The sequence below is a fragment of the Ascaphus truei genome, chromosome 11 (genome assembly GCF_040206685.1).
Source record: "Ascaphus truei isolate aAscTru1 chromosome 11, aAscTru1.hap1, whole genome shotgun sequence".
Lineage (NCBI taxonomy): Eukaryota > Metazoa > Chordata > Amphibia > Anura > Ascaphidae > Ascaphus > Ascaphus truei.
The window spans coordinates 38947160-38975146 of NC_134493.1; the positions used below are offsets into that span (position 1 = coordinate 38947160).

The following is a 27987-nucleotide window of genomic DNA, read 5'->3' on the forward strand; positions in this document are numbered from 1 at the left end:
TCAAATTCAATATAGAAAATAGCTTGAACCAGTTTTGTTTTATTTCGCTTTTCGGGGCCGACTCTCGGAACCAGGTGGACCTGTGCTGCCTGAAACACACTCAGGGCGATTTGTTTTTATCTCGAGAAACGTTGTATATTTGTCCTCCGTGTTCTGGGAGATTTTTCTCCTCCCCTCTGAAATTTGTGTAACCGATAAAAGAAAGGGGCCTTGTTATTTTTGCCTGGCTTAACTGACACGCACAACGTAGCCTAATTACCTAAAACTACTCATCCCATTAGCAAGCCATTACTGCTCCAGAGAGAGCACACCTGCCAAAACCCAACAGCATCTGGACAAAATTAAGGCTTTGTGCAGTTCCTCTTCCCTGAAAAGAACTTCATTTCTCTTTATTCCATGTTCTAGCTCTCCCACAGGAAAACAGCTATTTGTAATGGGGTTAAGATTAGAGATGGGTGGATTATTTTTTTTTGCGGGTTTGGACCCGCCCCAGATCGGCCGGTTCTGTTGGTCCCCGGAGTTCTGCAGATGAGTCTCAAATAGGGCGATTCGCCTTTTGCGTTTGTTTTCTTTCTTTCTCAACATTTACAATCCATCCGCGGATTCTGTAATCCGCACGCGGATTGGATTGGTAAAATCCGTCAACGGATTGCTGAATCTACGTATTGAATTCTTAAAATCCGCCAGCGGATTGTAACCAGTGGCGGTTTTGGATTAATCAGCGCGGATTGACTCTGTAACAATGAATGGAAAACATGGGTATTTCCTGGAATCGGATTTCGACTGGTTCGTCCATCTCTAGTTAAGATAGCAAAATGACTGTTACTTAGTTAGCTGCTGGTGTTCTCTGCAATGCAGTACTGAATGGGATAAGAGCTACAATACACCGTTTTAAGTTTAGTTAAATCCATCAATTAAAAGGGCAGGACCAAAGTCCTCAAGACCCAGGACAGGTTTTAAGGATATCCCTGCTTCTGCACGGGTGGCTCAGTCTTCACATGTGAAGCAGAGATATCCTGAAAACCTGACCTGTTGGGAGGTCTTGAGGACTGGAGTTGAGAACCCCTGGATTAAATGGTTAAAAGACATTGTGTAGTCATTAACACTGCATGTCCTTGCTCTGTTCTTTTGTTTACAAAGTAATTATGGTGCCATCTTAGATTGTAAGCTCTTCAGGGCAGGGACTCCTTTTCCTACTGTTACTTTATGTCAGTAGTGCTTATTCCCACGATGTGTTATATTATATTGTCCTGTGTATTACGGCTGTGAAGCGCTATGTACCTGGGTGGCGCTATATAAATAAAGATGTACATACATCATTAATCAAACAGATAAACAGAAGCAGCTGAAAGTCTTGATTACAATGTCTCACAAAATGCAATTCCTATTCATTTTTCACACGTTACAAATAAGTAAGACAATTACTTTAAGGATTGAATCTTATTATGGAAGCTAATTAACCTGGTGTTAATTAAAACACCATTAAAAAATAAATAAATAAATAAACTCTAGACGGGCTAAGTTGATTTGCCCCTTGGACAAGCGCTAAACATTTAGTCTCACCCCACTGCAACTCTCAATCTTTCATTTTGTCTCCTAAAGTAACGTTTTCTTTTATTTCATCAGCGTTTTTATTGTTTTACAGTAATTTCATATTTGTTTCACAGTTGCTTGGAGGTATATATATATACCAGATCATAACACGGTGCGGTATCTCATGGTTCACATCGTGGAGTATTTTTGTTATAAACATCTCTATAGATCATATCACCCGTCTGTTATTAACTCTTATTAACTCCTGTGCTGCCAGGCAGCGCAACTCCTTCATATAATATAAACGGAAAACCTTGCGAAAACAAACGCACTGACGTTTAATATTCATTAGTGGCCTAGGAATGTCCAGAAATGCCAACCCCTAACAGCTGTCAATGTTAAAATTTTAGATGAAAATAAAATCGAATGAGAACAAATTTAGCCCATAACACTAATAATAGAAGAGAGCATTACCTGGCCATTAATACCCCAACTGGGTTATACTTGAACTCCTTGGCTGAGGTATTAATTGCTAGTATTGCCCTGTTCTCTGGGCATCATTATTTAAATAATATAAAAGCAGGGCTCGCTGATTAGGGTGCTGCCTCGTCTGCTTCATCCCTGTATATACCACAACATTCTATTGTGAGAATGAGTGTACAATGAGGAAGGGCTGTCCTCTTATTGCTGCCTGTTGGGTAATGCACTACATAAGGGGTGGCACCTCTGTGGCATTTGTAATTGCCCACGTGATACTCAGGGACCAGCCTCTCCTCACGCCACCTCTCCCCTTCCCCCCCGGAAGTTGGGCCTAATTTCTGCATCTGCCCACAAGGCCCCTGCTCCCCTCTTCCGCGGGACTGGAGGCCTCCCCGCAGCCCCTAAGATAAAAAATCCTAGAAGGGGGGAGGAATTGAGTGAGAGATGAGGGCAATTGAGTGAGAGGAGGAGGGTGGAGGAATTGAGTGAGAGATGAGGATTTGAGTGAGAGAGGAGGGGAGTGGGTGAGAGTGAGAGAGGAGGGAGAGTTGGACAGCGGCCTGCCAAAAAATGTGTGTCCATTTGTTGGCATACAGATACCCAGTAAACCCATACAAACCCCAAAAATTACCATTTATTGGCATGCCTGAAATAAAGGTCTCCCCTGTACTAAATCGTCATTTTAGGGACTGCAACAGGTTTCTGTGAACTGCAGAATTAGTCGCTGGTCCCACCGGCACAGAAGGGGTTAAAGCCCCCTGTCGTCCCGCTAAGGAGAGGCTTATAGGAGTTTAATATAAATGCACCCTGTCTTCTGTACTCCAACTGTTTCCATATTACAGCACGGCCTGTGTTTCCTTTGCTTGTTGGCTTTAACCTGAACTTTAACCGCTGATCCTTACCTTACAGTCCCAGACTACACTTTGCCTGGAGGAAAGGAATGCACATGCATGGCGAATAAAGGAAAGCGCATGGCTCTCTGTTTGAAGATCTATTTTTTTACTTGAGCAGGACATGAGTAAATTGCTGGTCTGTTGATGGGAAGAATTATCTTATTATTTTAATTCCATTAGAATAAATGGATGTCACATGTTGCAAATGATTCCTTGTTATCCCATTGTGACGGGAGGGGGTGACTAGGCTCTCAAATAAAGGTCAAGCCCGTTTTGGTTACCCCTGATCCGTGTATAAGGGTCCCAGAGAGTCAGCTCTTGGGCTCAGTAACAATGTACCATTCTGTTGCATTGTATGTAAGAAAAGTATTTTTCGTGTTTTTCCCTTTCCGGGCATGCCAGCGAGCAGGGATTGCTAGGGTATGAGTTTCAAGGGGGGATGGGGGAAGGGGTTGGCGGAGGAACCGTTGACAGAATGTGCCTAGGAGGTTGGGGTCCGGAGCTGTCGGTTCCCCTATAAATGTACCCGGGGAATCATGCCTGATTCTCGGATACATGTAGGCACATTGTCCCGGCAATACCTCCCCTTGTAAATGCAAGCGCGACTCACCACTAGGGTACCCTGCTTCAGCACAGCCCAGAAAGGAGAATGGGGCACAGGGATAAAACATATATTCCTGTAGCTGAGGGAATCACTAGGTTAAGGGGGGTACCCCAGCTAGTGCCCAGGTGACCCACAACCAGTATAGGGTTTGTGGGTGCCCCAACTGTATATAAGGTTGAGGGGGGACTCTGAGAGTCCGGACTGAGTCCAAGGGAAAGTGTGTGGGGAATAAGGCAGATAGAAATAAAACTACAATATTTTTCCTTTTCTGTCCCCTGTTCCCCAAGACTCAGAAGTATAGTAAAATATACATTAATAATGTGATGTGCTTTTTTACATTCGGAACCGATGTCCAAACAGGCTGCCCGAGCTAACCCATAGGCGCCGGTAAGTTCAAAGCAGTCAGAGGAAGCCCAGAGGTGTGAACAGCATTTGGTCAGCGGGGAAAGGCGGAGTACCAAGTCCGGAGATCAATGACAGTCCTCCGGGATGCCACTTGCTCTGCCAGACCTGGTGGAGCCTGTCCCAGCGGGTGGCATTGAGATAGCCAGGCAGAGAGATGGCAAGCTTACACATGTCCCTTGGCCATGTCAGATTTTCAGCTGACCCAGCTTTTCTAGCCGGCTTGGCTCTGATTGGTTGCTTGAGAATTTTCCCACGTGTTGATTGGCTGCAGAGTTTTGTGAATGAAACTCAGAATACTATAAGAATTGATGAGCCAATCAGATTCGTAGTCTCCGGTAGTAAGAGAGTGGTCTGGCTTTTCAAAGGTGCTTCTGCACGAATAGCAGAGCAACCGGCTTCGATTTCAAGCCTGAAAAGCCTGCCCGCCAGAGTCTAAGTCCCGACTTTTGGGGCCAAGTTCTTAGATACGATCGTAGCGAACGCAGCTGAGATTTGATGTCAATTTGAGTTCCAAGAGATTTGGACTAACTCGCGGTCAGGAGGGACCAAGTTCTCAGAAGAGAACATAGCGGGGGGTGTGGAACTTTATGCCCATTTATGTTCCAGGAGATTCCGGGCTAAGTCCCGGTCAGGGTAAAACTCTCCCATAGAGTTCCCTGCACCTAGGAAAGTCTAGTTTTTGACCCCACTCCCAAAGTAAGTGTGACCACGTTTTCGAAAGACAAAGATTATTGGCGCGGTGGCCGAGCGATGGTCACATCACGGCGGCATTTCAGCCAATGAGGGCAAACCAGCGGTGTGACGTCACAGCCGTGCCCCCACCACTCCCCAGACACGCCCCCTATCACCTGAACCTCGCTTTCCAGGAGAGTTTACAGATCGCTTGTGCTAGAGCCGCGTTGCACGGCATGCGCTCGCACTCTCCCAAGCAAGCGGAGTGTATAATCCCAGCCTTACAGAGGAAGAATCAACAGGTTTTACCTACATTGCGAATGTGAGAGGAGACTGTGATAGAGGAGTCTCATGTGACCCCTAGGCAGCGTGCTTGTGATACTGGGTGTATGATAGTACAGCCAACAGTATTGTAGAAGGGGGCAGTAGGGCCAGGCTTGGGAGGAAGTATGAGGATCTCCGTCTTTGACATGTTAAGATTGAGTCGGCGGAGGCTATCCAGGATGATATAGCGGGGAGACATTCTGAGACTTTGGTCTGTGCTGCAGGCTGGGCCCCAGGGTGAGAAGGGAGCCTTTTGTTTAAACTTGCACTGGTACCTTGCTCCACAACTGGTTTTAATATTATTTTAGATTCTTGTATTTAATAGCTGAAATACATAAAAGCAACCAAAGTTCAGCTTTAGGCCGTGCCTATAGTGCCGTCGATGGTGACGGCGACACGTCGGCGTCGCATGTTTCCGGCAATTTGATTGGTTCAAGGGCCGTCACGTGACGCGACAGCCCTTGAAAAATCTAATTTTGCCGGCTACCAGTTTTCGCGATGGCGACGTCGCTCCGTCACTTTGTCGCCGTCGCGTGCACTATAAGCGCACGCGGCGGGGGCAATGCGTTTGTTTTTGGTTGCCGTCGCCGGCGCTATAAGCACGGCCTTAGAGACGTGCAAATGTTTCATTTTTTAGTTACTTAATTTTGGTCATGTGATCCGTCCGAAAAAACTCTACCCGAACTTTGCCATATCCTCGCGAGATTTTTTTTTGCAAACAAAGATCAAATTTAGCCAGATTTGCAGATATGGGCAAAAGTGTTGCACATCTCTATTCGGCTTAAATAACAACAATGAAACGCAATAATCTAAGGAAGGGGTACGCAAACTGGGGGGCGCAAGATTCTCTGCAGGGGGCGCGGCGGTTACAGAGACTCCGCACGCTTCCCGAAGGCATGTAAATAAAAAGCCAGGCGAGCGATGAAGGCCTCTGTAACTTCACTTACCTTGGCTCTTAAGGCATCTGGCGACGCGGCATCAAATGACGCAGTGGGGTCACGTGACGCAGCGTTGCTGTTATGACGTCAGAATGCCGGAGCCAAGGTAAGGAGGGGGGCGCAGGGAGGGGGGGGGGAAGATTGCGCACCCCTGATCTAAGGTTCCTGATTTAGAGGGACTTTAAAACGTTTCTTATTACAGTTTCTGTGTGTAGTCTTCCTATGGATAATTGGAAATAAAATTGTATTTACAGCTGTATTGTTGTTGAAAATGCCTTCAGTGCAGCCCAGATCTCCCTAGCAGGGAAGGGGTTAATTCCAGCCCCCTCTTCTGCATGCAGGACGGGGTTGTCTGTAGGTCAGAGGTCAGAAGAAAGATTTGTTTTCTAATAACTGGCGCTGCCTGGAAGTATCCTGCATTTGGTTCAATGGGACAGTAGGGGCTCTCAGGGTGGATAATATACGGAGGTCATTTCAAGATAATCTGCCCACTGTTACCCCAGCACGGGTGGGACGTAAAACACTGGGAAACTGGGTCAAATCGCTCACGGTGTCCTTTTAACCCTTTCACTGCCAGAGGGGTCTATCATGCAGAAAAAATTGTTTTAATCCAATGGATGGTTTTCTGCAACAAAATGCATGTTTATAACAGTAGTAACACAGGACTGAGAGGGAGTAGGGGGGTATGATACCTTTTATTTGACCAACAAGTGGTTGATATGTTACAAGCTTTCCAACCTCTCAGAGTCCTTCATCAGGTCCTGCCCCTGAGAGGTTGGAAAGCTTGTAACATATCACCTACTTGTTGGTCCAATAAAAGGTATAATATCCCCTCCTCCCGCTCCCTCCTGTGTTACTACATGGAAGAAAGGACCAACACGACCCCCCCCCCCCACCCTTCTTTGCCTGTTTATACCTGTGAATCTTCCGACTGCTAAAAAGGAGGATGCATAAATTATATGTTTAAATATACAGGTTATGTATGCGATTTTCATATATGTCATAAGAGTGAGAACCAGATAATCCGTCAGACCGTCTCTGTGAGATCCTTGGGAAAGTTTTTTATTCCCCCCCATTAGGTATGAGAATTAGTCTCCAAAAAATTGCAGTTCTCCCTTGGCATGACTACAACTTTCGAGCTTGAAGTTTTGATTTTTGAGCGAATCCATGGGATTTCCAGGCAGAATGTATAATTTAGAGACTTTTAAAACATCCTGCAATTGTTTGGACTAATTATCCAAAGCGGATGTAATTTTAGGATTTCGATAGTATATTCATTTTTAATTGTTTAAATAATTATAGTCACTGGGTGTATTGAAGATACTTGTTAGGTAGAACGCTATAAGGGTGTACTTTCTTCCACAGGAAAACTTGAGTGTAAGTCCTTTAGGGCAGAGGTCAACGGTGCTGGTGTGGTTTTCATTTGGCCAGCACTGGTCACGTCACAGAAAAATGAATGTATAGAAAACAGATGTACGTTTTCGGAGCTGCACACTGGCCGCGGAGGTGGAAGGTTTTTGATGACTTTGGGATATGTGCGGAATGAATCTATGGTAAATGACATGAAACATTTCTCTGCTCTGTGAATTAGGGTTGCCTGGTGGCTTCTCCAAAAATACTGGACTCAATGGTGAAAGGTGCGTCAGGTCACTATGTCCAGGGAGGAAAATACTGGACACATACATGTCCAGTATTACAGTACCTCTCATTTTTTACTGGACAGAGTATCCAAATGCAGGACAGTCCGGTTCAATACTGGACACCTGGCAACCCTATCTGTGATTCACACCGACCGTGAAACGCGGAGGATAACGCAACCATTGACATGTCTATGTTACAGGCCATTCAGGTACACTCTGCCTAATGGTTTTTTTATTTGAATTGATTACATTTTTCCGTGGCCTAATTGTTAAAATTGATTAGAAAGGAGTCAATAAGGCAGTACAAAGGTCCCATAACAATATGTCACCACAGTGTGAGTTTGTCAGATGTTAATTTAACTACTCAGAGTACCTATTCTTTGTGGTGAGGTATAGGGGTTTCCTTTGCCCCTGCCCTATCCTGGCTGCATAAGGGTAAACCGAACGATGCTTATTATATAATGTGAAGAAATGTCAGCAGGTCACAATGAGCATGTGGGATATGCCATGAAATGAAATGCTGCCTCCGACCGGGGGACATAAAACACTGGGGATTATTGCACCATAATTCGTTCACACAAACACTTGGGGCTTCATTGTCTGGTTTTAATGAAGTCTGTATTTCAGTGGAGCTGAGATTTCATTGCAAAACTATAATACTAAACTACTCTCGACAGGGAATGACCAGCAAATAAGTTATTAAACGTTGGCCGTTAATGCACAATGCTCTGACGTTCCAGACCCGTCCTGTCACCTGTTCCGCTGAGCTGCCTGCGCTCTCATTCCTGCTGTTAGATCCTGTTGGAACCTATAGATACCAGGTTACATTGTCCAGTGTAATGTAATACATGTACATGATTTAGTCTCTAGACTAGGGGTGGCTAACACTAGTTCTCAAGGGCCACCAACAGGTCAGGTTTTAAGGATATCCCTGCTTCAGCACAGCTGGCTCATTCAATCCCTGTTTCAACAAAGGTGGCTCAATCAGTCTCTGCTTCAGCACAGGTGGCTCAATCAGAGGCTCAGTCTGAAGCAGGGATATCCTTAAAACCAGACTTCATATAGCTCTCAGTTATGTAGTTCCCCATAACTTCTGCCCAAAATAGACGTTTAGAAGCAAAATCAGATCACACCCATTTATTTCCATTGGTCCCTGCGATGTCTCTGACTTTAATTATCGTAAAATCACACCACCAACGCCACATTGGAAGGGCTGGGGCAGGAAATACAGAACACGCTCTCCTTCTGGGTCTATTGCTCCTGTGTAAGATCAAGGACCCGAGCCCCAAGTAAAATATCCCACACAGCATGGGGCAGCCAGCATTATTCTTCAAAGAACTGAGTGCTCATTTGCATGTCATTACCCAGAATCCCTGGCTGTAGTGGAAGCAGTGTATGCTGGGAGATAATGGGGAAAGGCGGGGTGCAGGCCTGTCTGAGACGTGTGAATATACTCACAAGTAGGATTTTTGTTTGCTCTTCAAACAACATGAGTGATAGGAGGAATAACATGGTGTACAATGGAATTGAGGATGGTAGGAGAGAGATGCATGTTAATGACTTCACCTGCAGACAGCGTGATTTTCTGAAGGAATAAGCTGTTTTTGGACGATGGCATTTATTGAGATGTGCACTGCAAGTAGTTAAGTATATGACACTCTTTACATTTAATTTCTTCAATGATCTCAACTAAGGACCAACCCATATTATCCCACTGCAGCAAACGTTTAAGGGGTTTCAGCTTCATTTAGCCAGAAAATGATTGGGGTACTGTTTAATTTCCACATCAAATGCTGAGTTTGTGTATAGTTTCCTCACAGTTAGCAATTATGAGGCAAAATGGCATTTGGATGTAATATCACCTTGTCCTGCTACAATAATAATAATAATATTATTAATAATATTAATATAATAATATTTTTATTAATAATAATAATATGCTTAACCACCTTCTTCTGGTCCCCAGTTATTCACCCATCCCAGCTAACTCCTATAAAGGTAGCTCTCATCATGCTGGTGCTACAGCTGACAGTAATTCACCTTGGCTTTTAAATTGGGGAGAGAGATTTAAAATCTTGATCTGTCTCCCCGTGGCTGCGAGGTCAATGTACATTTTTAAGATTCCATTTGAATCTCCCTTATAAAAAGAGTACCTTGCTGACGCTGCCATATTATTAGTGCTGGGGTAGAGGTCCCTCATGCTTATATCTATTAGCAGTCCAGCACAGGCATAGAGGGAACTGGGAAGAAACAATGTGGGCTGTATGTATATCTTTATATAGCGCCATTAATGTACACAGCAATGATACACGTGACATCATAATATAACACATAATGGGAAGAAGTGCTTCAGACATAAAGTAACATTAGGAAACGGAGTCCCTGCCCCCGAAGAGCTTACACTACAAGTGGTAAGTAGGAAGAGTGTACAGAGACAGTAGGAGTGCATTCTGGTAAGTGCGTCTGCAAGGAGTCAAGGTTGATGTGTGAGGTATATAGTATCATGCACGGAGATACCCATATGCTTCTTTAAGGTGGGTCTTAAAGGTGGATAGAGAGGGTGCTAGTCGGGTATTGAGGGGAAGGGCATTCTAGAGGTGCGAGGCAGTCAGTGAGAGAGGTTTAAGGCAGGAGATGGTAATAGAGAAAATGAGAAGAATTGGAAGGTGGAAAACATCCAAACAAAGAGTCAGAGACTCCCCCGCCCCTCTAAAAATGATCCTTCGGGTCCAGCACTGGTCATGTGCCAGCTTCTCCTCACCTCTATGTTTGGAAAGGACAGGTGTCCCGTAGTGAGCATTAATCATAGAGATGAGGAAGGGCAGACAGGGAGCAGAAGGTCAGTGGAGAGGACAACAGCTGTCGGGTCACCCGAGAGACTGAATTATCTGGGTGGGATTCAAAGTCTGAGCAAGGAGAAACCTGTTCATTCACTTCCCTGATTATGACACTTCTGCACAGTACACAATGCCCACTGTTCGTCATTATTATTTATAAACCGCCAACTATATCTGCAGTGTCTTGCAACTGAGGCAGATAAACAATGTGAAATAAAGCAGAAGGTGGACCCAGGGACAAGAGGCCCTGCCAAAAGAGAGAAGAAAACCCTGCTCTAAATATATGATAAAGGCAACAGTGTACAAATAAGACATATGTTGGAACAAATGGAACACATACACACACCCTTTGGTACCTTATTGTTCTTGGATTGAACCTTGCTTCCATGTCCCTGAAGCTGTGACCGGCTTTGAAGACTCTAAGGCAGGGGAGGCCAACTCCAGTCCTCAAGTGCCACCAACAGACCAGGTATTAGGGATATCCGTGCTTCAGAACAGAGGTCTCAATCAGTCATCAACTGAGCAGCCTGTGCTGAAGCAGAGATACCCCTAATACATGGTCTGTTGGTGGCCCTGCTCTAGGCAAGAGAGGAAATGTAGCATGAAGCAGGTTTTTACACCGCACAATCTGGTGGTGGTGGTGAATTACAGGTTCCTGCCACAGCTACTTGTACCTCTCCAATGTGTCCCAATATTTCCAAGAGGCAGCTGCCCCAATATCCCTTCCTCCTCCCCCCCCCCCCCCGTCCGGTGTATATGATGTATAGAGGTCATGCAAAGTTTAGTCCTCCCAGCCTAATGGTAGTAAATGGCTGACTCTTATTGCAACAGCAAATCATGTCCCTTAAAGACCACTGGCAACAGACGATAAATGTGCAGCTTCCCCCGGCTCCTGTATTAATGAGGAGTCACTCATTTATTATAGGGATGGCAGATGAGTCCTGGTAACTAGAACGGCAAGATAAGACCACACGTGGAAAGCAACACAAGCACGCAGGAGCTGAAACCCATTGTAACACGGGTGGCATGCTGCCCAGTCTCTGTACAAAGGTAAAGGAGAAGACAGAAGCAATGGGGCAATAATAGGGTTTCTTTTTCCACCCCTTGTATTACACAACTGGTAAATAGAGATGGGTGAAACGTTGGCCAAACTGGACCATTCGGGGCATTCGCATCCCACCACGAAAATAGCCAAAATGACAATATTTGCAGAGAAAGTAAAGCTCGCTTCACAATCTTACTCGGGCGATTAAAATGTGTCAGGCGAAAACCTGTTGTGGTCAACTGAAATTGAGCGGACAAGATTTGAGATCACAAGACTAACTCCTTAACCAAGGGGTTCTCGACTCCAGTCCTCAAGACCCCGCAGCAGGTCAGGTTTTCAGGACATCCCTGCTTCAGCACAGTCAAAAACTGAGCCACTGATTGAGCCACCTGTCCTGAAGCAGGGAAGTCCTGAAAACCAAACCTATTGCGGGGTCTTGTTGACTGGAGTTGAGAACCCCAACTCATTAGGCGAGGTACGAATGTCTTAAGTTGGGCTTTTGGATGTAGGGTTCCATTTGATGCACCTCCACTGTAACTGGGGCTGCACCCTTGACCCATTTTTTTGCCATCGATGGGGGGTTTAATACATGTAGTAGTTCAGTTTCTGTTCTATTCAGGGTCCACGAGGCTGCACAAAGGTTTGTGTCATGAAGGATCCGGCAGGAACCCTCAGGAATGAAACTGATGCCAAACAAGATAAGACTTCTCTTTCCAGTAACAGAATCCATGAGATTCCGCGCTCAGCTGACAGGACCTGACATCTCAGCCTCTGTTGGCTACATTTTTCTTATCTGTCTCCTAGATTTATACACTAATAAGGTTAGGATTAGTTTATAAGGAAACTTCTAACAGCTGTGATACACCGAGGACCAATGGTCCATTGTGCCTGCAATTTTCCCGAACTGTGCCATTTATTGCAGGAATGTATACCACAGGGGATGATAAGGGTAGAGATTGTGTTTATTCTGCGGGGAAATGGATACAGGTCGTATTTTCTGATTCTCTCAGATTACTGATAACATGCAGCTGTTTGGGAAGCTCCATCCACAGCCCTTACAGACGGGTCTCTCCCAGCTTTACCTAAACTCATATCACTTCGACACACGTTATCAGGCGTAAACCTTTACATAGGAACACGTGAGGTGCAAAATAGACTATTATTATTACTGTTTATTTGTAAAGCATCAACACATGCTGCAGCGCGGTACAAAAGGGGGCACACAGATTTGATCATCATGTGACATCAACAGAGTTACATATCAATACAAATAAGAACAAGCAAGCACAAACAGATACAGAAGCTAATGAGGCCCTGTTCCAGAGAGCTTACACTCTAAAGGGAATGAGGCACAATGTTGTAACCAAAGGTAAAGTGATTGTGGGGTGGAATATGCCTCAGGTTTGCGTATGGTCCAGCCAGACAGCTGATCCCATTTGAGGATGGGGAATATTAGGGCCGGCTAGGACGTTTGCGGGACTCGGTGCAGTGGGGCTTTTGCGGGGCCTCTTACCTTGTCCGGCGTGGCATCTCCTCTTCAGACCACGCAGTGTCACGCCGTTACGGCGTCATGTGACGTGACATTGTCATGGCAACGCGGCACCATATGATGCCAGGGTGCCGTCACAACAAAACGCTGCAGGATTGGATGCCGCCGGACAAGGTAAGAGACAGCCCCACGCTGTACCCCCGTTTAATTATTTGGGGAAGAGCACAGGGCCTCTGTAACTGTGGGGCTCAGGGCAGAGGCTGGCGGATGTTAGGGGGTGTTACATAGCATGGAGATTGGTCCAATACCCTATTGGTGTCAACCTTTGGAGCACACTGTGTACTGCACACTGAAAGGGGCGCTGCAGCTTTTGTAATGTATTAGGTGTTATGTGAGAGAGGGACACGCAGAGTGCACCAGAGATCAGTATAAAAGTGTATTATAAAGTCAATAAAAGAACATTTGAACACTTACAATTAAAAGTATATTCATAGACCCTTGGCCGATTACCAAGTAAAGTCCCCGAGCGTAAACAGCCAGCATCATCCACTGGGCTCCATGTGCTGGAGCGTTCCTGTATACCAGGAATGGCCAACTCCAGTCATCAAGGGCCACAAACAGGTCAGGTTTTAAGGATATCCCTGCTTCAACACAGGTGGCTCAATCAGTCTCTGCTTCAGCACAGGTGGCTCAATCAGTGGCTCAGTCTGCGACTGAGCCACTGATTGAGCCACCTGTGCTGAAGCAGGGATATCTTTAGAACCTGACCTGTTGGTGTCCCTTGAGGACTGGAGTTGGCCACCCCTGCTGTATACAGAATAATCAGTGTTTGTGTAGGGTTTTTCGTCGGGTCTTCACATCAAATGGATACTGATGTATTGCGTAACAGCGCACTACGCAACATAACCTCAACGCGTTTCGCACCTCACGTGCTTCATCTTGGGGGCACGTTCAAGACATAGTGCTCATCTTTAAATACCCCTCACGGCCAATCAGAATGGCCTAATGGTCGGCCATGTGTACAATTCATCAATACAATAAGGAGAAAAAAAACACAACCAAAACAAGACAAATGGAGATATTATCAAACATCCGCTATGTTAAAGTGGCATAGTACTGTAATACATTAATTTTACCTATATAGTTATATATAGTGTTATTAAATATAGTGTTATTTAGTGGGTCTTATGTATCAATGATTTCCAGTGCAAAATTGGTGCAAAAATAAGGCACAACATAACACTATAATTAGCAGAGAAAATTATTATTTTCCCTGACATAAATTTGACGCTGTTCTTTGCCTCAGTTTTATAGCTAGATAACTTTGATACAAAACCCCTAATTATGTACTAAAACCAATATTGTATCCTTCATTTAAAGGAGCAACCTAAGCAATATCCAATGTGTTTAAAAAAAAATACAAAAAATCATTTCTCTAGTATTAGATAATACTTACTACATTTTTTTAAATTCAACTCTTAATGCCATTTGTAATTAGCTGTAATATATATAAGGGATACATAATAACAAAGGGGATACATATTATTACTTTTTTTGCACCAGTCTGTGTATTATTTCCAATAATATGATTTGTTAGGTTCCCATTCATTTTTCTTTCATTCCCATTCATTTTTTTCAATATCTATCTTTAGCTTTCCTTGTTCTTTTTCTCTTCTTCTAATATCTTTGTTCCAAATTCTCCCGGTTTCTGCTTTTCTTACTCTCTGTGTCTCCTCCGGAACTTGTACCTGATGCCAATTATTCTGCCTGGTTATGTTTGAGCAGCTCAAGCACCGTCCTAGTTCCATTACACCAAAGCCTTCCTTTTCTGCAGCGGAAAGTTCTCCTGTACATCACTTTTCCATTCTCTTGAAATGGGCGATCAGCTTTCTCACGTTTCACAATAGCTGGGTTATCCAAGTCGACATCCAAAAGTGACCTTACAGGAGCCATTTTTCCGGTTGCGTGCTAATGCGTTGAACACATTTCTGTCTGATTTACAAGACCATATCTATGTTTAAGTATTATTAATGTACATTTGTTTGATACATAGATGCAAGACTAGTATGATATATGTAGAGTCCCTTCAGTTTTTTCATGTACCATAATTAGGGATTCCAGTTTTTCCTGTGTTTTCATTTTATTAAAAATATCATTGTTTATCAGTGCTAACAATAGAAAAAAATGGCATTTAAATTTGGTGTTTATCGATGCACTTTTATTTTAGTTTCTCTCCTTCCCTTTTGTGGGCCTTTGTCTCCTAGTGGTTAGTCGGTGACTACAAGAGGTGGATTCAAATAATACTCCGTTTGTGGAAAGGACTGAAGCCACACCTTGAATAGTAGGCAAAAAACTTTTTTTGGCGCAAATTTTCTCTTTTTCAAATAATACTCAGTTTCCGTTAATTATCGGTTTTAACTGGAAGTCGGAGGTGATCAGTCAGCTGTGTTTTCCCGATGTTTTTCAGTGAAAACGTAAAACCCTAATCCGCAGCCGTAATATGTAATACCCCCTACGTCAGAGGGGCTCAACTCCAGTCCTCAAGACCCCTCGCCAGGTCAGGTTTTCAAGATATCCCAGCTTCAGCACAGGTGGCTCAATAAGAGGCTCAGTCAAAGACTGAGCCCTCTGATTGAGCTACCTGTGCTGAAGCAGGGACTCATTGAGCCACCTGTGATGAAGCAGGGATATCATGAAAACCTGACCTGTGGGGGAGGGGAGATGGGGGGGGCTTGAGGACTGGAGTTGATCTATGTGATGTGCTGATAAGAATTCACAGATTCATGACAGAGAGTGTATGGAAGCTTGTTGTTCATGGTTCCGAATACAGAGCTCTGTTCAGATCAGCTGTTTTCCTGGTGTTTCTGCTGCAGATAATGAGAGTGTAGTCAGTCACAGGGAGATATTATTATTATATTCTGGGATCATCAAGCCGCACATATTGGGGGAATGTGGGCAAGTTTGGACAGAAATTTACACAAAGGCCCGGATACATCAATCTCTGTGAAAGGGGAGTTAATATTGCAGCCGATTAAAAAAAAACTAATTACGGGTTTTATTACCGCAATTTTAAGATGGTATTCATGATGATTGCGATAATAATTTACCAGGTGCTATTTCCAGGGCAAAATCACGATGAGGGAGTTAACACAATCATCAATTATGCGTTAATTACCGCATTACGATCCCAGTGATATTATTTCTATCATAGGTTCCTATAATAACTATTATTACAGAAGCCTATGATTGACATATCAATAACCCGTTTGAGGCCTGCGATTGCCATGCAATGCTTTACTAGCTGCTAAGGTAACCAAGGGGTTAACCCCTCCCGCCACCCGGAGGAAAGATACGGCTAACGCCAGCCCTGGCGCAGGTGATAAAATATTTAGCATATTTCTGGCATCAATCCTGTTCGAAAAATATTAAAACGTGACGTACAGTATGGCCGTGAATACCCGAAAATGCAGTATTATATCTCTTTATTTAGCGGATCAAAAAAAATGTACGGATCTGATCAAAAGTGCGGAATTGTTGCTGGTACTACGTTGATGTATTGCACTATAAAAATAACGCACTTTTTTGGCGATAATACCGCATTTTTAGGTTTTCTGCAGTTTGATGTATCCGGGGCCAAACGACGTCATTCTCAGTATATCAAGGTTCTTTGCTCCAATTTTGTGCTCAGTGTGACTGTGGGAGTGTGAACAGGAGGGATTAGGGAAAAGTTAAGGAAAACACATTTTATAATGGGATGTTTCAAATAAGGTGTCTTTTTTCTCCTTCTATGAGTGTCGGGAAACTGTGAAAGTTGTGAAATTGTATCAAACAGGCTGGAGACCTGCATGAGATGTGATACATTGAAAGATTGCTACATTGAAACAAGAAGAATTTTTGCATTTCCTGTAGACAGGCAGAAGACGGCGCTGTGCCTATAAATACGCTTTTCTGCATTTATCCATCAATCCATTACGTAAAACTGAACAATGTGGTTCAGACTCATTCGGAATACACTGCACAATGTGCCTTGTTTCTGCACTTTATCATTACAAACATGCAATGGAGTCAGTTAACCTGAATAGAAATAAGCTTTAGACCCCAAGTAGTTGAGACTAAGTCCAAACGAGAAAAGCAGACTTAAGTGTAGAAAGATACTGCTAAGGCTTTTGAAGAACATCTGATCCAGATCCACAAATGGGTGCTCATTCACATGAATGGGGAGTTAAGGCATGCTGAAGCTTAGCACCCTTTTGTGCATCTGGGCCTAAGTTCTGTGTTGCAGGTCTTTCTATCACTAGAGCAGTTGGGTGATGTCTGTGTTCTGCATTTTTTGCTGTGGGTGCAGGCAGCACCCATGAGTTATAGTGTCTGCACTCCTCCCAGTACTTCTGTCCAAACAGGTGCAGATTCCGCATTCCGTCGCAAGGCATGGAAGAAAGTGTTTGACAGTGACACCTTCAACCCATGACCTTCTGTAGCATGACACAAGAAAATGACTGCGGAATTGCAGCCAACTTAGAAAGAGAAAACATTCCAAGAGAACATCCGCAGACCTATATATATATATATATATATGTAATGACTCGGGATTCTCCTGCCGGAGCCGGAACGATTAAAAGCAGGATCTCAAGGAGATGTAAATAATACTTCTGTGATGTCACAAACAAGTAAAAGGTTAATCGGCACTGTTAGGAATCCTTTGTGCGCTTCCTTTGTCTTTTTAGGATAAGGACCACAATGACTTACCATTTGGGATTCAAGACAGAAAGTAACATTTTAGTAGGTAACTTCAGTGATTGTGACTCTCTAGTACAGGCCTGCACAACTCGTAAAGTGCGAAGGGCCGAACTGCTCCAAGGAAAAATAAATTGGGCCGCACGGGTAAAATCATCATCATCATCATCATCATCATCATCTCTCCTCCAGCACCCATCATCATCCTCATATCTCCCCCAGAACCCAACACTATCAACCATTGCGATACTCCCCATCTATCTCTCATACCCCCATCTCTCCCCCTCACAATACACCCCTCCACATCAAACACACAATACCCCCCTCCACATCAAACACACAATACCCCCCTACACCCCACACACATCCCACCACCCCCTGCAGCTCACATCCCTCCCCCCTGCAGCTCACATCCCTCCCCCCTGCAGCTCACATCCCTCTGCCCCCTTGCACCTCACATCCCTCTGCCCCCTTGCACCTCACATCCCTCTGCCCCCTTGCACCTCACATCCCTCCCCCCTGCAGCTCACATCCCTCTGCCCCCTTGCACCTCACATCCCTCTCCCCCCTTGCACCTCACATCCCTCTCCCCCCTTGCACCTCACATCCCTCTCCCCCCTTGCACCTCACATCCCTCTCCCTACTTGCACCTCACATCCCTCTCCCCCCCCTGAACCTCACATCCCTCTCCCCCCTTGCACCTCACATCCCTCTTCCCCCTTGCACCTCACATCCCTCTCCCCCTTGCACCTCACATCCCTCTCCCCCCTTGAACCTCACATCCCTCTCCCCCCCTGAACCTCACATCCCTCTCCCCCCTTGCACCTCACATCCCTCTCCCCCCCCTTGCACCTCACATCCCTCTCCCCCCCTTGCACCTCACATCCCTCTCCCCCCCTTGCACCTCACATCCCTCTCCCCCCCTTGCACCTCACATCACTCTCCCCCCCTTGCACCTCACATCACTCTCCCCCTTGGGTGGGTGACAGTGACTGGGTGACAGTGACTGGGTGGGACACAGTGACTGGGTGGGTGACAGTGACTGGGTGGGTGGGTGACAGTGACTGGGTGGGTGACAGTGACTGGGTGGGTGACAGTGACTGGGTGGGTGACAGTGACTGGGTGGATAGGTGGGTGACAGTGACTGGGTGGGTGACAGTGACTGGGTGGGTGACAGTGACTGGGTGGGTGACAGTGACTATGACAGTGACTGGGTGGGTGGGTGACAGTGACTGGGTGGGTGACAGTGACTGGGTGGGTGACAGTGACGGGGTGGGACACAGTGACTGGGTGGGAAGAGTGACTGGGTGGGACACAGTGACTGGGTGGGACACAGTGACTGGGTGGGTGACTGGGTGGGTGGGTGACTGGGTGGGTGGGTGACAGTGACACTGACAGTGACTGGGTGGGTGGGTGACAGTGACTTGACAGTGACTGGGTGACAGTGACTGGGTGGGTGGGTGACAGTTGACAGTGACTGGGTGGGTGGGTGACAGTTGACAGTGACTGGGTGACAGGGTGACAGTGACTGGGTGGGTGGGTGACAGTGACTGGGTGACAGGGTGACAGTGACTGGGTGGGTGACAGTGACTGGGTGGGTGGGTGGGTGACAGTGACAGTGACCTTGACAGTGACTGGGTGGGTGGGTGACAGTGACTTGACAGTGACTGGGTGACAGTGACTGGGTGGGTGGGTGACAGTTGACAGTGACTGGGTGACAGGGTGACAGTGACTGGGTGGGTGACAGTGACTGGGTGGGTGGGTGACAGTGACCTTGACAGTGACTGGGTGGGTGGGTGACAGTGACTTGACAGTGACTGGGTGACAGTGACTGGGTGGGTGGGTGACAGTGGGTGGGTGGGTGACAGTGACTGGGTGGGTGACAGTGACTTGACAGTGACTGGGTGGGTGGGTGATAGTGACTGGGTGGGTGACAGTGACTGGGAGGGTGACAGTGACTGGGTGGATAGGTGGGTGACAGTGACTGGGTGGGTGACAGTGACTGGGTGGGTGACAGTGACTGGGTGGGTGACAGTGACTGGGTGGGTGACAGTGACTATGACAGTGACTGGGTGGGTGACAGTGACTGGGTGGGTGACAGTGACTGGGTGGGTGACAGTGACGGGGTGGGACACAGTGACTGGGTGGGAAGAGTGACAGGGTGGGACACAGTGACAGGGTGGGACAGTGACTGGGTGGGTGGGTGACTGGGTGGGTGACAGTGACACTGACAGTGGGTGGGTGGGTGACAGTGACTGGGTGGGTGGGTGGGTGACAGTGACTGGGTGACAGTGACTGGGTGGGTGACAGTGACTGGGTGGGTGGGTGACAGTGACTGGGTGGGTGGGTGACAGTGACTTGACAGTGACTGGGTGACAGTGACTGGGTGGGTGACAGTGACTTGACAGTGACTGGGTGACAGTGACTGGGTGGGTGGGTGACAGTGGGTGGGTAGGTGACAGTGACTGGGTGGGTGACAGTGACTTGGGTGACAGTGACTTGGGTGACAGTGACTAACAGTGACAGTGACTTACCTTGACCCGGGTGGGTGCAGGTTGCCGCCGGACGCTTGCTCCTCCTGCCCCCGATATCCCTGCGGCAGCTGCCTGGGACGGGAGGTGGGCTTGGGGGCGCGGGTTGGGGGAAGGGGGGGGAGGAGGGCACGGGAGGTGAGCTCGTGGGGGACGCGAGAAGCTGGCCGCGGAGGGAAGCGGTGAGAAGCAGGCCGCTGGAGGAGCTGAATTATTTAATTATTACTTCCCCCTCCAGCCCACGTTGGGAGCAGGGGGGGAGCGGGCCCGCAGAGGAGCTGCATGTTGCTTCCCCTTCCGCCCCGCGTTGGGAGCAGGGAAGGGGGAGGGGAGCGGGCACGCAGAGGAGCTGTGTGTTGCTTCCCCCTCCGGCCCACGTTGGGAGCAGGGGGGGGGGAGCGGGCCCGCAGAGGAGCTGCATGTTGCTTCCCCTTCCGCCCCGCGTTGGGAGCAGGGAAGGGGGGGACGGACGGAGCGGGCCTAGCGCATGCGCGCCGGGACCGCAGGGAATTGGCGCCATTTTTTTTTCAAAGGTTTTTTTTTTTTCAAAGTTTTTTTTTTTTTTCAAAAAAAAAATTTTTTCAAAGTTTTTTTTTTTTTTTTTAAATCTCATCGAGGGCCACACAGAGAGGCCAGGCGGGCCGCATGCGGCCCGCGGGCCGCGTGTTGTGCAGCCCTGCTCTAGTATGAGGCTATTAATGGTACATATGAATAAATGCAGCCTCCTTCTACAAGTCGCTCAGAAGTATCACCCACTGTAGGTTACCCTAATTCATATGCAGGCGACATATTAGTCTGAGTGTATTAAATGTATTCATTCATGAATATAGGTCTGTGCATTGTAATCTCTATTTTACCTATGGTTATTGAATTACTCAGAGCAGAAGATAATGCTAGAAAATGCACACAAAGCTGAACAAATGTTTGTTTGTTAGTTGTTACAAAGCCATTTGCTATACATGGGCTTTATTGTGTTTAAAGTTACTTTATATCTTACTGCAGGAGTGCTCAACTCCAGTCCTTAAGCACCCCCCTCCCCCCCTACAACAGGTCAGGTTTTCAGGATAACCCTACTTCAGCACAGGTGGCTCAATCAGTCCCAGCTTAAGCATAGGTGGCTCAGTCTTAGACCGAGACTCTGATTGAGCCCCCCTGTACTGAAGCAGGGATATCCTGAAAGCCTGACCTGTTGGGGGGGCTTGAGGACTGAAGATGAGCCCCATGCCTTACTGCACTTGGTAAATACAGCTGTATGTTTTACTTATTCCATGGGCATATAAAATGAATGATCTGTCTGCCTTGGTAGTTATTTTGCTGTAAATTGGTTAAGAGCATTTGATATGATTTCTAAGAGCAGGCTGGAAGAAAGCCCATCACAGAGTACTGAATATGTCTGAGAGGAGGGTTTACATTTGATGTGTTTATTTTAAAAACGATTGCACTTTGAGACAAATAATCATATACAACCTGCCCATTGGCAGCAGGCTTCAGCAGTTTAAATATTTATTCTGCGCAAGTGAAAACCAGTATCTCCCAGGGCATTCCCCAGACTGTGTACTGGGAGTGGTTTCCCTAAACATTCCTACTGTGATTTGTGCAAAACCCAAGATGTACCGTATACAACTCTGCGGTATACATATAATCCCATGGCTGCGCTGCACATGAGTGACAAGCAAACACATTTTACAGGATTCCTGCAATCATTATGAACACAATGCTTTCAGATGTTAACCTTCTTTTAATCCCTTAACTGTAGGAGTAAATGTAAAAAAAAAAAGAAAAAAAGAAAGAAGGAAGAAAGAAATAAAAAAAAAAACCCAGAACATATTTCTCCCGGAGATTTAGAGCAGTTATTTCATACCTTAGAGATTTTTATCTCTGTGTAGTTTTCATAGCACTGATACACCTCCCTCCTTCCAAATCATCCTTTAAGAGGGGATGCGCCAATCATTGGATGCCAAAGTGCCTGAGCTGTTGGGAAATGCACTTATTCTGTTGGTCTGTTACACAAATATTATTAAGCTTGGTCCGAATCTGTCATTTTGGGCAAATAGTGATATTGTTGACAGATAAGGGGGAAAAAACCCTGATGTGACTGAATGACAGGCTGCTGGGAACAGGTGTGCCCTGCCCAGGGGTTTGGGTTCATCCTGGGTACCTGATGGAGAGGGTCTTCCCTGGTTCCTGTAGGAGGAGCTGGCAAATCTCTGAGTCAAATCCGTTAAAGGGGAGGAATCCCTTGGTTTTGACACTCCCCCAAACCAAGCACAAACCACGTTTTATTCCAGACATGAAAACACAAGCAGTGCAAAGCCATACGAAGAGGAGCCCCAGCCTTCTCCTCTCACAGGGGGAGGTGGGTGGTGCTTGCCTGTGGATCACTTGTCACAAAAACATTGTGTGTCTCAGCCCTCACCTGGATTGTACAGAGCGCAGCGCAGGGTTTGCACAAGGTGCTGGCAGCTGGGATCACACAGACGTTTTCATTCCTTTTAAGTGGCTTGGAAAAGAAATGATGCTGGTTTATTGCAATGCATGTTGTTGGATTTTAAAAAGCAAGATATGAAAGAGGAGCAGGTTGTGTCCTGCCCAGGATTACACCGCTTCAATAAAGGGGATTAAAGTAACACAAGGAATAGTGGGACCTCTGGGCAGAGAGCAGTGCCATGTCTGCCCCCTTCAGCACAGGTCCCAAGCCCCACTCATGGGATGTGGCATCTTAAAGTCTCGGATCGTGCCTGGAAACCTGGGGGCACTGAGGGCTCAGCCCAAAGTCTCCCTCCTGCTGACTATGATCTTTCTCTTCACCTACTTCTTCTACTGCCTGACCGCCTCCTGCTGTGAGTCCCAGCCAGGCACGGGCTCCCTGCGCCCGGGGCTCACCGCCGGGGCTGTGCGCTCTGCCACGGCTGTGCGCTCTGGCACCGCTGGGTCTGTGCGCTCTGCCTCAGCTGGGACGCTGATCATCGGTTCTGAGAAATCACTACTCTCTGCCTTCACCGGGTCTGTGCGCTCTGGCTCCGCAGTGTCTGTGCGCTCTGGTTCCGCAGGGTCTGTGCGCTCTGGCTCCGCCGAGTCTGTGCGCTCCGCGGGGACAGTTATCACCGGTGCTGAGGACTCACTACACTCTGGATCTCTGATCATTGGCGCTGAGGACTCTCTGAGCTCTGGCTCCACAGGTTTATTAGCGTCTAGTACTGAGGACTCATTGCGCTCTGGCCCAGTGTTCTCCGCAGCGACATTAAACAGGACAGCACCCTCCTACCCTGCGCACAGAGCCGCGCTGAGCTCCGGTGCTATCTCTATCTCCAATAGCTTTGGGAGTAAGAAGTTTCCCCAGGCTATCATCGTGGGGGTGAAGAAGGGGGGAACCCGGGCCCTGCTGGAGTTCCTGAGGATACACCCAGATGTCAGAGCGCTGGGGGCCGAACCCCACTTTTTTGACAGGTGCTATGACAAGGGTCTGGAGTGGTACAGGTAAGAACCTTTGCTGTAGGTCCCCAGCACTCACTGGGTATTACATGTGTATGAATCAATAGCTTGGATAGTCAGCAAAACCTATTGTAAGTTCAGTGGTTCCTTACTTTAGAGGAGCCAGCAAAGCACCCAGGGGCAATTAAAGGTTAAAACATTAACACTAGCAAGTGCTCCCCACAGGTGGCCAAAACATGTTTCCCACGTTATAATGGGAGAGGTAATGGGGCTATAGCAGATTTATACCAGGTACTCACAACCCTCATACATACATTGCTCTGCCTGTCCCTACACCACACTCACTGCTACAGTACCTTTCATTGTAATAGTCCAAATGATTGTTTTTTCATTGAATACAAAACATGTGTAATAGAAAAAAAAACAAAGTTAAGAATGAATGTGAATAGTAAACCCTCTCAGTGTAGCTTAGACTGATTGCACATTGGAGAAAGTACTTCATTCTCAGTGAGTAAAGACACTGACTCTGGCACTGAGTGGGAAGCAGGGGAACCTGGTGCAATTACCTGTGTCAGCTCCTTGGGCAAGTCACTTTATCTCCCTGTGCCTCAGGCCCCAAAAACATAGATTGTAAGCTTTACGGGGCAGGGACTGTGTCTGCAAAATGTCTCTGTAAAGTTACAAGAACAAACAATTATTATTATTAATTATAATTTATTATGTACTTGTATCTAACCGCTACAGCCCCACCTAACCATAATACTGCCATTCTGTGCAGGTCAGACTTCTTCTAGATGTTGTTATCATGTCACAAAAGTCTACTCTTCAGCTGCATATAAGAGCATCTATGAAGATCTCACTTCTTGGTCTAATAAATGGTATCAAGACCTGCCCAAAACGGCAGTGTTGTATTGTATTGTATTGTATGTCTTTATTTATATAGCGCCATTAATGTACATAGCGCTTCACAGTAGTAATACATGTGGTAATCAAATAAATAACAGATAATATAAATAACAGATCATGGGAATAAGTGCTTTAGACATAAAAGTAACATTTCGGAAGAGGGGTCCCTGCCCCGAGGAGCTACAGTCCCAGTGTTCTCCTGGGACATGATCTGTGGGCTGCTAATACCCGTGTCCTGAGGAACACTCTCTGTGCTTCTCTCTATAGTGATTCTCCAGGGAATATATTCAGAACCAGCATCTGACATGGAGGAGATATTTATTATTTCCCAATGATCATTATTTTATAATAACTATTCACCAGCAATTTATAAGCAGATACGATAGAATGTATTCACTATATATTTTCATTTTATGACTAGTGCACAGCTATAATTATCACAATAATAGCTATTATTATTATTATTTGTACAGAGTGGCATCCTATTGCTCAATACAAGGGAAGATGTAGGTGACATACGAATAACATGTCATTGATTACAGATTGCCATAGGTAGAGTTCTCTACTTGTTATCCAAGTTTCTTAAGCATCTTGTGTCCCTTTTCAGCTATAAACAAAGTGGTTTTGCTGACATCATGGACCTTAAATAGTTTAATTCTATTGGATTACCCATGCAAAAACTTGAACAAAACACATATTTTGGAAGAAACTGGAGACTATGCTATTCCCAATTATGATTTTTATGTTTATGGTTTTTAAAAGAGAAATATTACATCTGGGAGATTACATAAATAATATTATACTTATACAGCAGTATCTGTAATGAAGACACATTTTTGAGTATACACTGCATGTTACATACTGCAGTAGATGAGGTTGAAAAACGACAAGTCCATCAAGTTCAACCTATGCTAAATTTAGATGACAGATACTTATCCTAAATTTGTATTTAGAGTATTTTGATCCAGAGGAAGGCAAACAAAAAACCCCAGTTACACATCACCCAATGCTGTCTTATATAAGGGAAAATATAAATTCCTTCCTGGCTCCAAATAATGGCAATCAGATTACTCAGTGGATCAACATTATTCCAACATCCTTCACATGCTAAAACTTTCCTCTACACTGCACCTTTGGGGTATGAATGTGTTGGTTTTCAGGTGATGAGACGTTTGGGCTTTCTGCTTCAATTAATATGTACATTTAAATTTATTTATGAACTCTCTTTACATTCCATGGGGTAAGACTTCCAATTCACCATAGAAGCTGAGACACAATTTCAAAATACATATTTATGTATCTTTTTCACACATATTTTTCTGGCTTCTAGAATGACTGATTTTCCATAACTTTTTATGCAGCCCAATGACATTTTTTAGGGAGTTTAAAAGATGACGGACGTATTATCTCACAACATCTAATTGTGCTGCTGTGCATTGATTATGCGACTATCATATCATTGTGATGAAGAATTTATATAAACATTGCAGATTATTGTATCGCCCCTTTAGTATTAGTAAGGGCCATTCATTTAAATAGCAATTGAGCTGAAATATGATTTTCTGGCATTTAAAAAAAAAAAGTAGCAATCCATGCAATTTCCTACATATGTTTTTGTAAATAAATCACTTTTGTAGTATTAGATAATACTTACCATTTAAATTTTTATTATTCAACTCAATGCCATTTTTAATGAGTTTTAAAATAGTGAGCATCCTTTGATGTCTATAGCAGGTTTTAGCCACGTCCCCAGCAGTGCAAGTTCATTGCAACACTTTCCTGTTTGTGATAATGTGTTGCCAATATTCCCAGCAGTTTGAGCTGCAAACTGTAGCAATAGATAATTTTCCTTTGGTAATATAAGAATACATTGTAGCTGCTGAGTTACACTGACTGAAGGATTGATTGAAACTGAAAGGCGGCCATTTAGTGAACCCTGGGAAGCAGGATTTTTGCTGATCGATCACGGGAGAACAAATCGATTGGCAGCTTAGATAATTCGTTTTCAATAAAGGTAATCAAAGGCTGCATATATTAATTTATATTATAAATATATATATATATATTTTTTTTTAAGGTGCCTTTTTAAACCAGTAGATTGTAGTTGAAACTTTTTGTGGATTTACATCAATTATAGATTCAAAATGACCTCCCTTTGCTGCCATGAATGTGTAGCAGGCGCCTCTGGAAGTAAAGAGGTTAAATGCATGGGAGCTGAACATATAGCTGGCAAACAGATAAAAGCCATAACAATAACCGCATTTAAGGCTCTTTTCCTATGCCCTGTCCCAAACTGAAGAGCGTCCCCGCACAGATGCTGGCTTCTGCCTCTGCTCCTACTTTTCTGACTAGCAGATGTTCTGCATTCAGAAAATGTTTTCCGTTTTAAAGTGTCTGCAATATCAAACGTTTCCCTTAGTATTGGAATAATTAATACTGTTTGATCTTCTGCGTGTGTTCTAGCCAGAGAGCTTTAAAGGTCTATATTAAAGGGGGGGGGGGGGGGAATCTTTTTCATGGAAATAGCAAACCAGAGTGGTTAGGCCGAACATGAGGAAGTTTTTAATTTTGTGCGAGCAATTTTATTTGGGTATTTCAGAAGAACAGTTATTTTGGATCTCTCTGTGTCTGGGACACATAATAGTCCTACTTCCTAGCAATTCTTTCCAGCAGTGTGCTAGCAATGTGTGCCTACGATACAGTAGCTCAGAAGAGGGACCTAGAGTATAATTAAATATAGAGTATAATAAATAAATAAATAGAGTAGGTATCCCTGGCACTTAACACCAGTTGGGTTTCATTTCCACCCATGCATCTGTTGCGTGTTTTTCCCAAGTGGGTTGCAGGGCTGGGAAGGGAGATTGTGGGGTTGTCAATGTCTGGATCCCACTTTTTTCACTTAAAAAAAAAATGTTGACGTGCTTTTGGTTCAGTTCATATATCTTATGTATAGATAGACTTTGTTTCTTTGCACGTCAAGAGCAAACTGAAATAATACAGCGACATTCATTATTTAGTAGTCACACAAAATGTGAAGGCGTTCTTCATAAAATTAATATAGTGAATACATTACAAAGTATTGATGAATATTAATCATAAAATAACAATCGAAGATAATAATCCTCACTGTGAAGATATTTATCATATAGTCTTGGTCTAGTTTTCTACGCAATAAAACATGGTTCTTGGGATTTTTGTTGCCTCTAAAAGATTGGAGGTTATTTTCCAAGTACACAGGTAATGGAGCTTTGTCGTGTTTTCCCTTTTGACTTGTTTTTCAAGTGTTTCTTGGTTATGGCAAATAAAAATATAACGTGAGCACATTCACGTGTCTCAGACACACCTGCTTTTCACCATTATCTTTTAGCATACAGTGCTTCCACTGCAGCCAGGGATTCTGGGTAATAGCATGTAAATGAGCACACAGTGTCACCTTTTGCTTCACATACATTTTAACACGAATCCCTATGAGCTTATGCCTGCCGCATTACACAGCTTTCCAGCACAGTCTGGGTTAAAAAAAA

The 27987-nt window shown here is 45.1% G+C and overlaps 1 protein-coding gene across 1 annotated transcript in view; it reads left to right on the forward strand.

Moving 5' to 3' along the window:
- Positions 1 to 22693: 22693 nt before the first annotated feature.
- The window catches only part of HS3ST6 (heparan sulfate-glucosamine 3-sulfotransferase 6), a 46366-nt gene continuing 41072 nt past the window's right edge, over positions 22694 to 27987 (forward strand). The window contains exon 1 of the mRNA XM_075565755.1: positions 22694 to 23602. Coding sequence (XP_075421870.1) covers positions 22830 to 23602 — 773 coding nt within the window. The 5' untranslated portion in view covers positions 22694 to 22829. The remainder of the gene's footprint in view (positions 23603 to 27987) is intronic.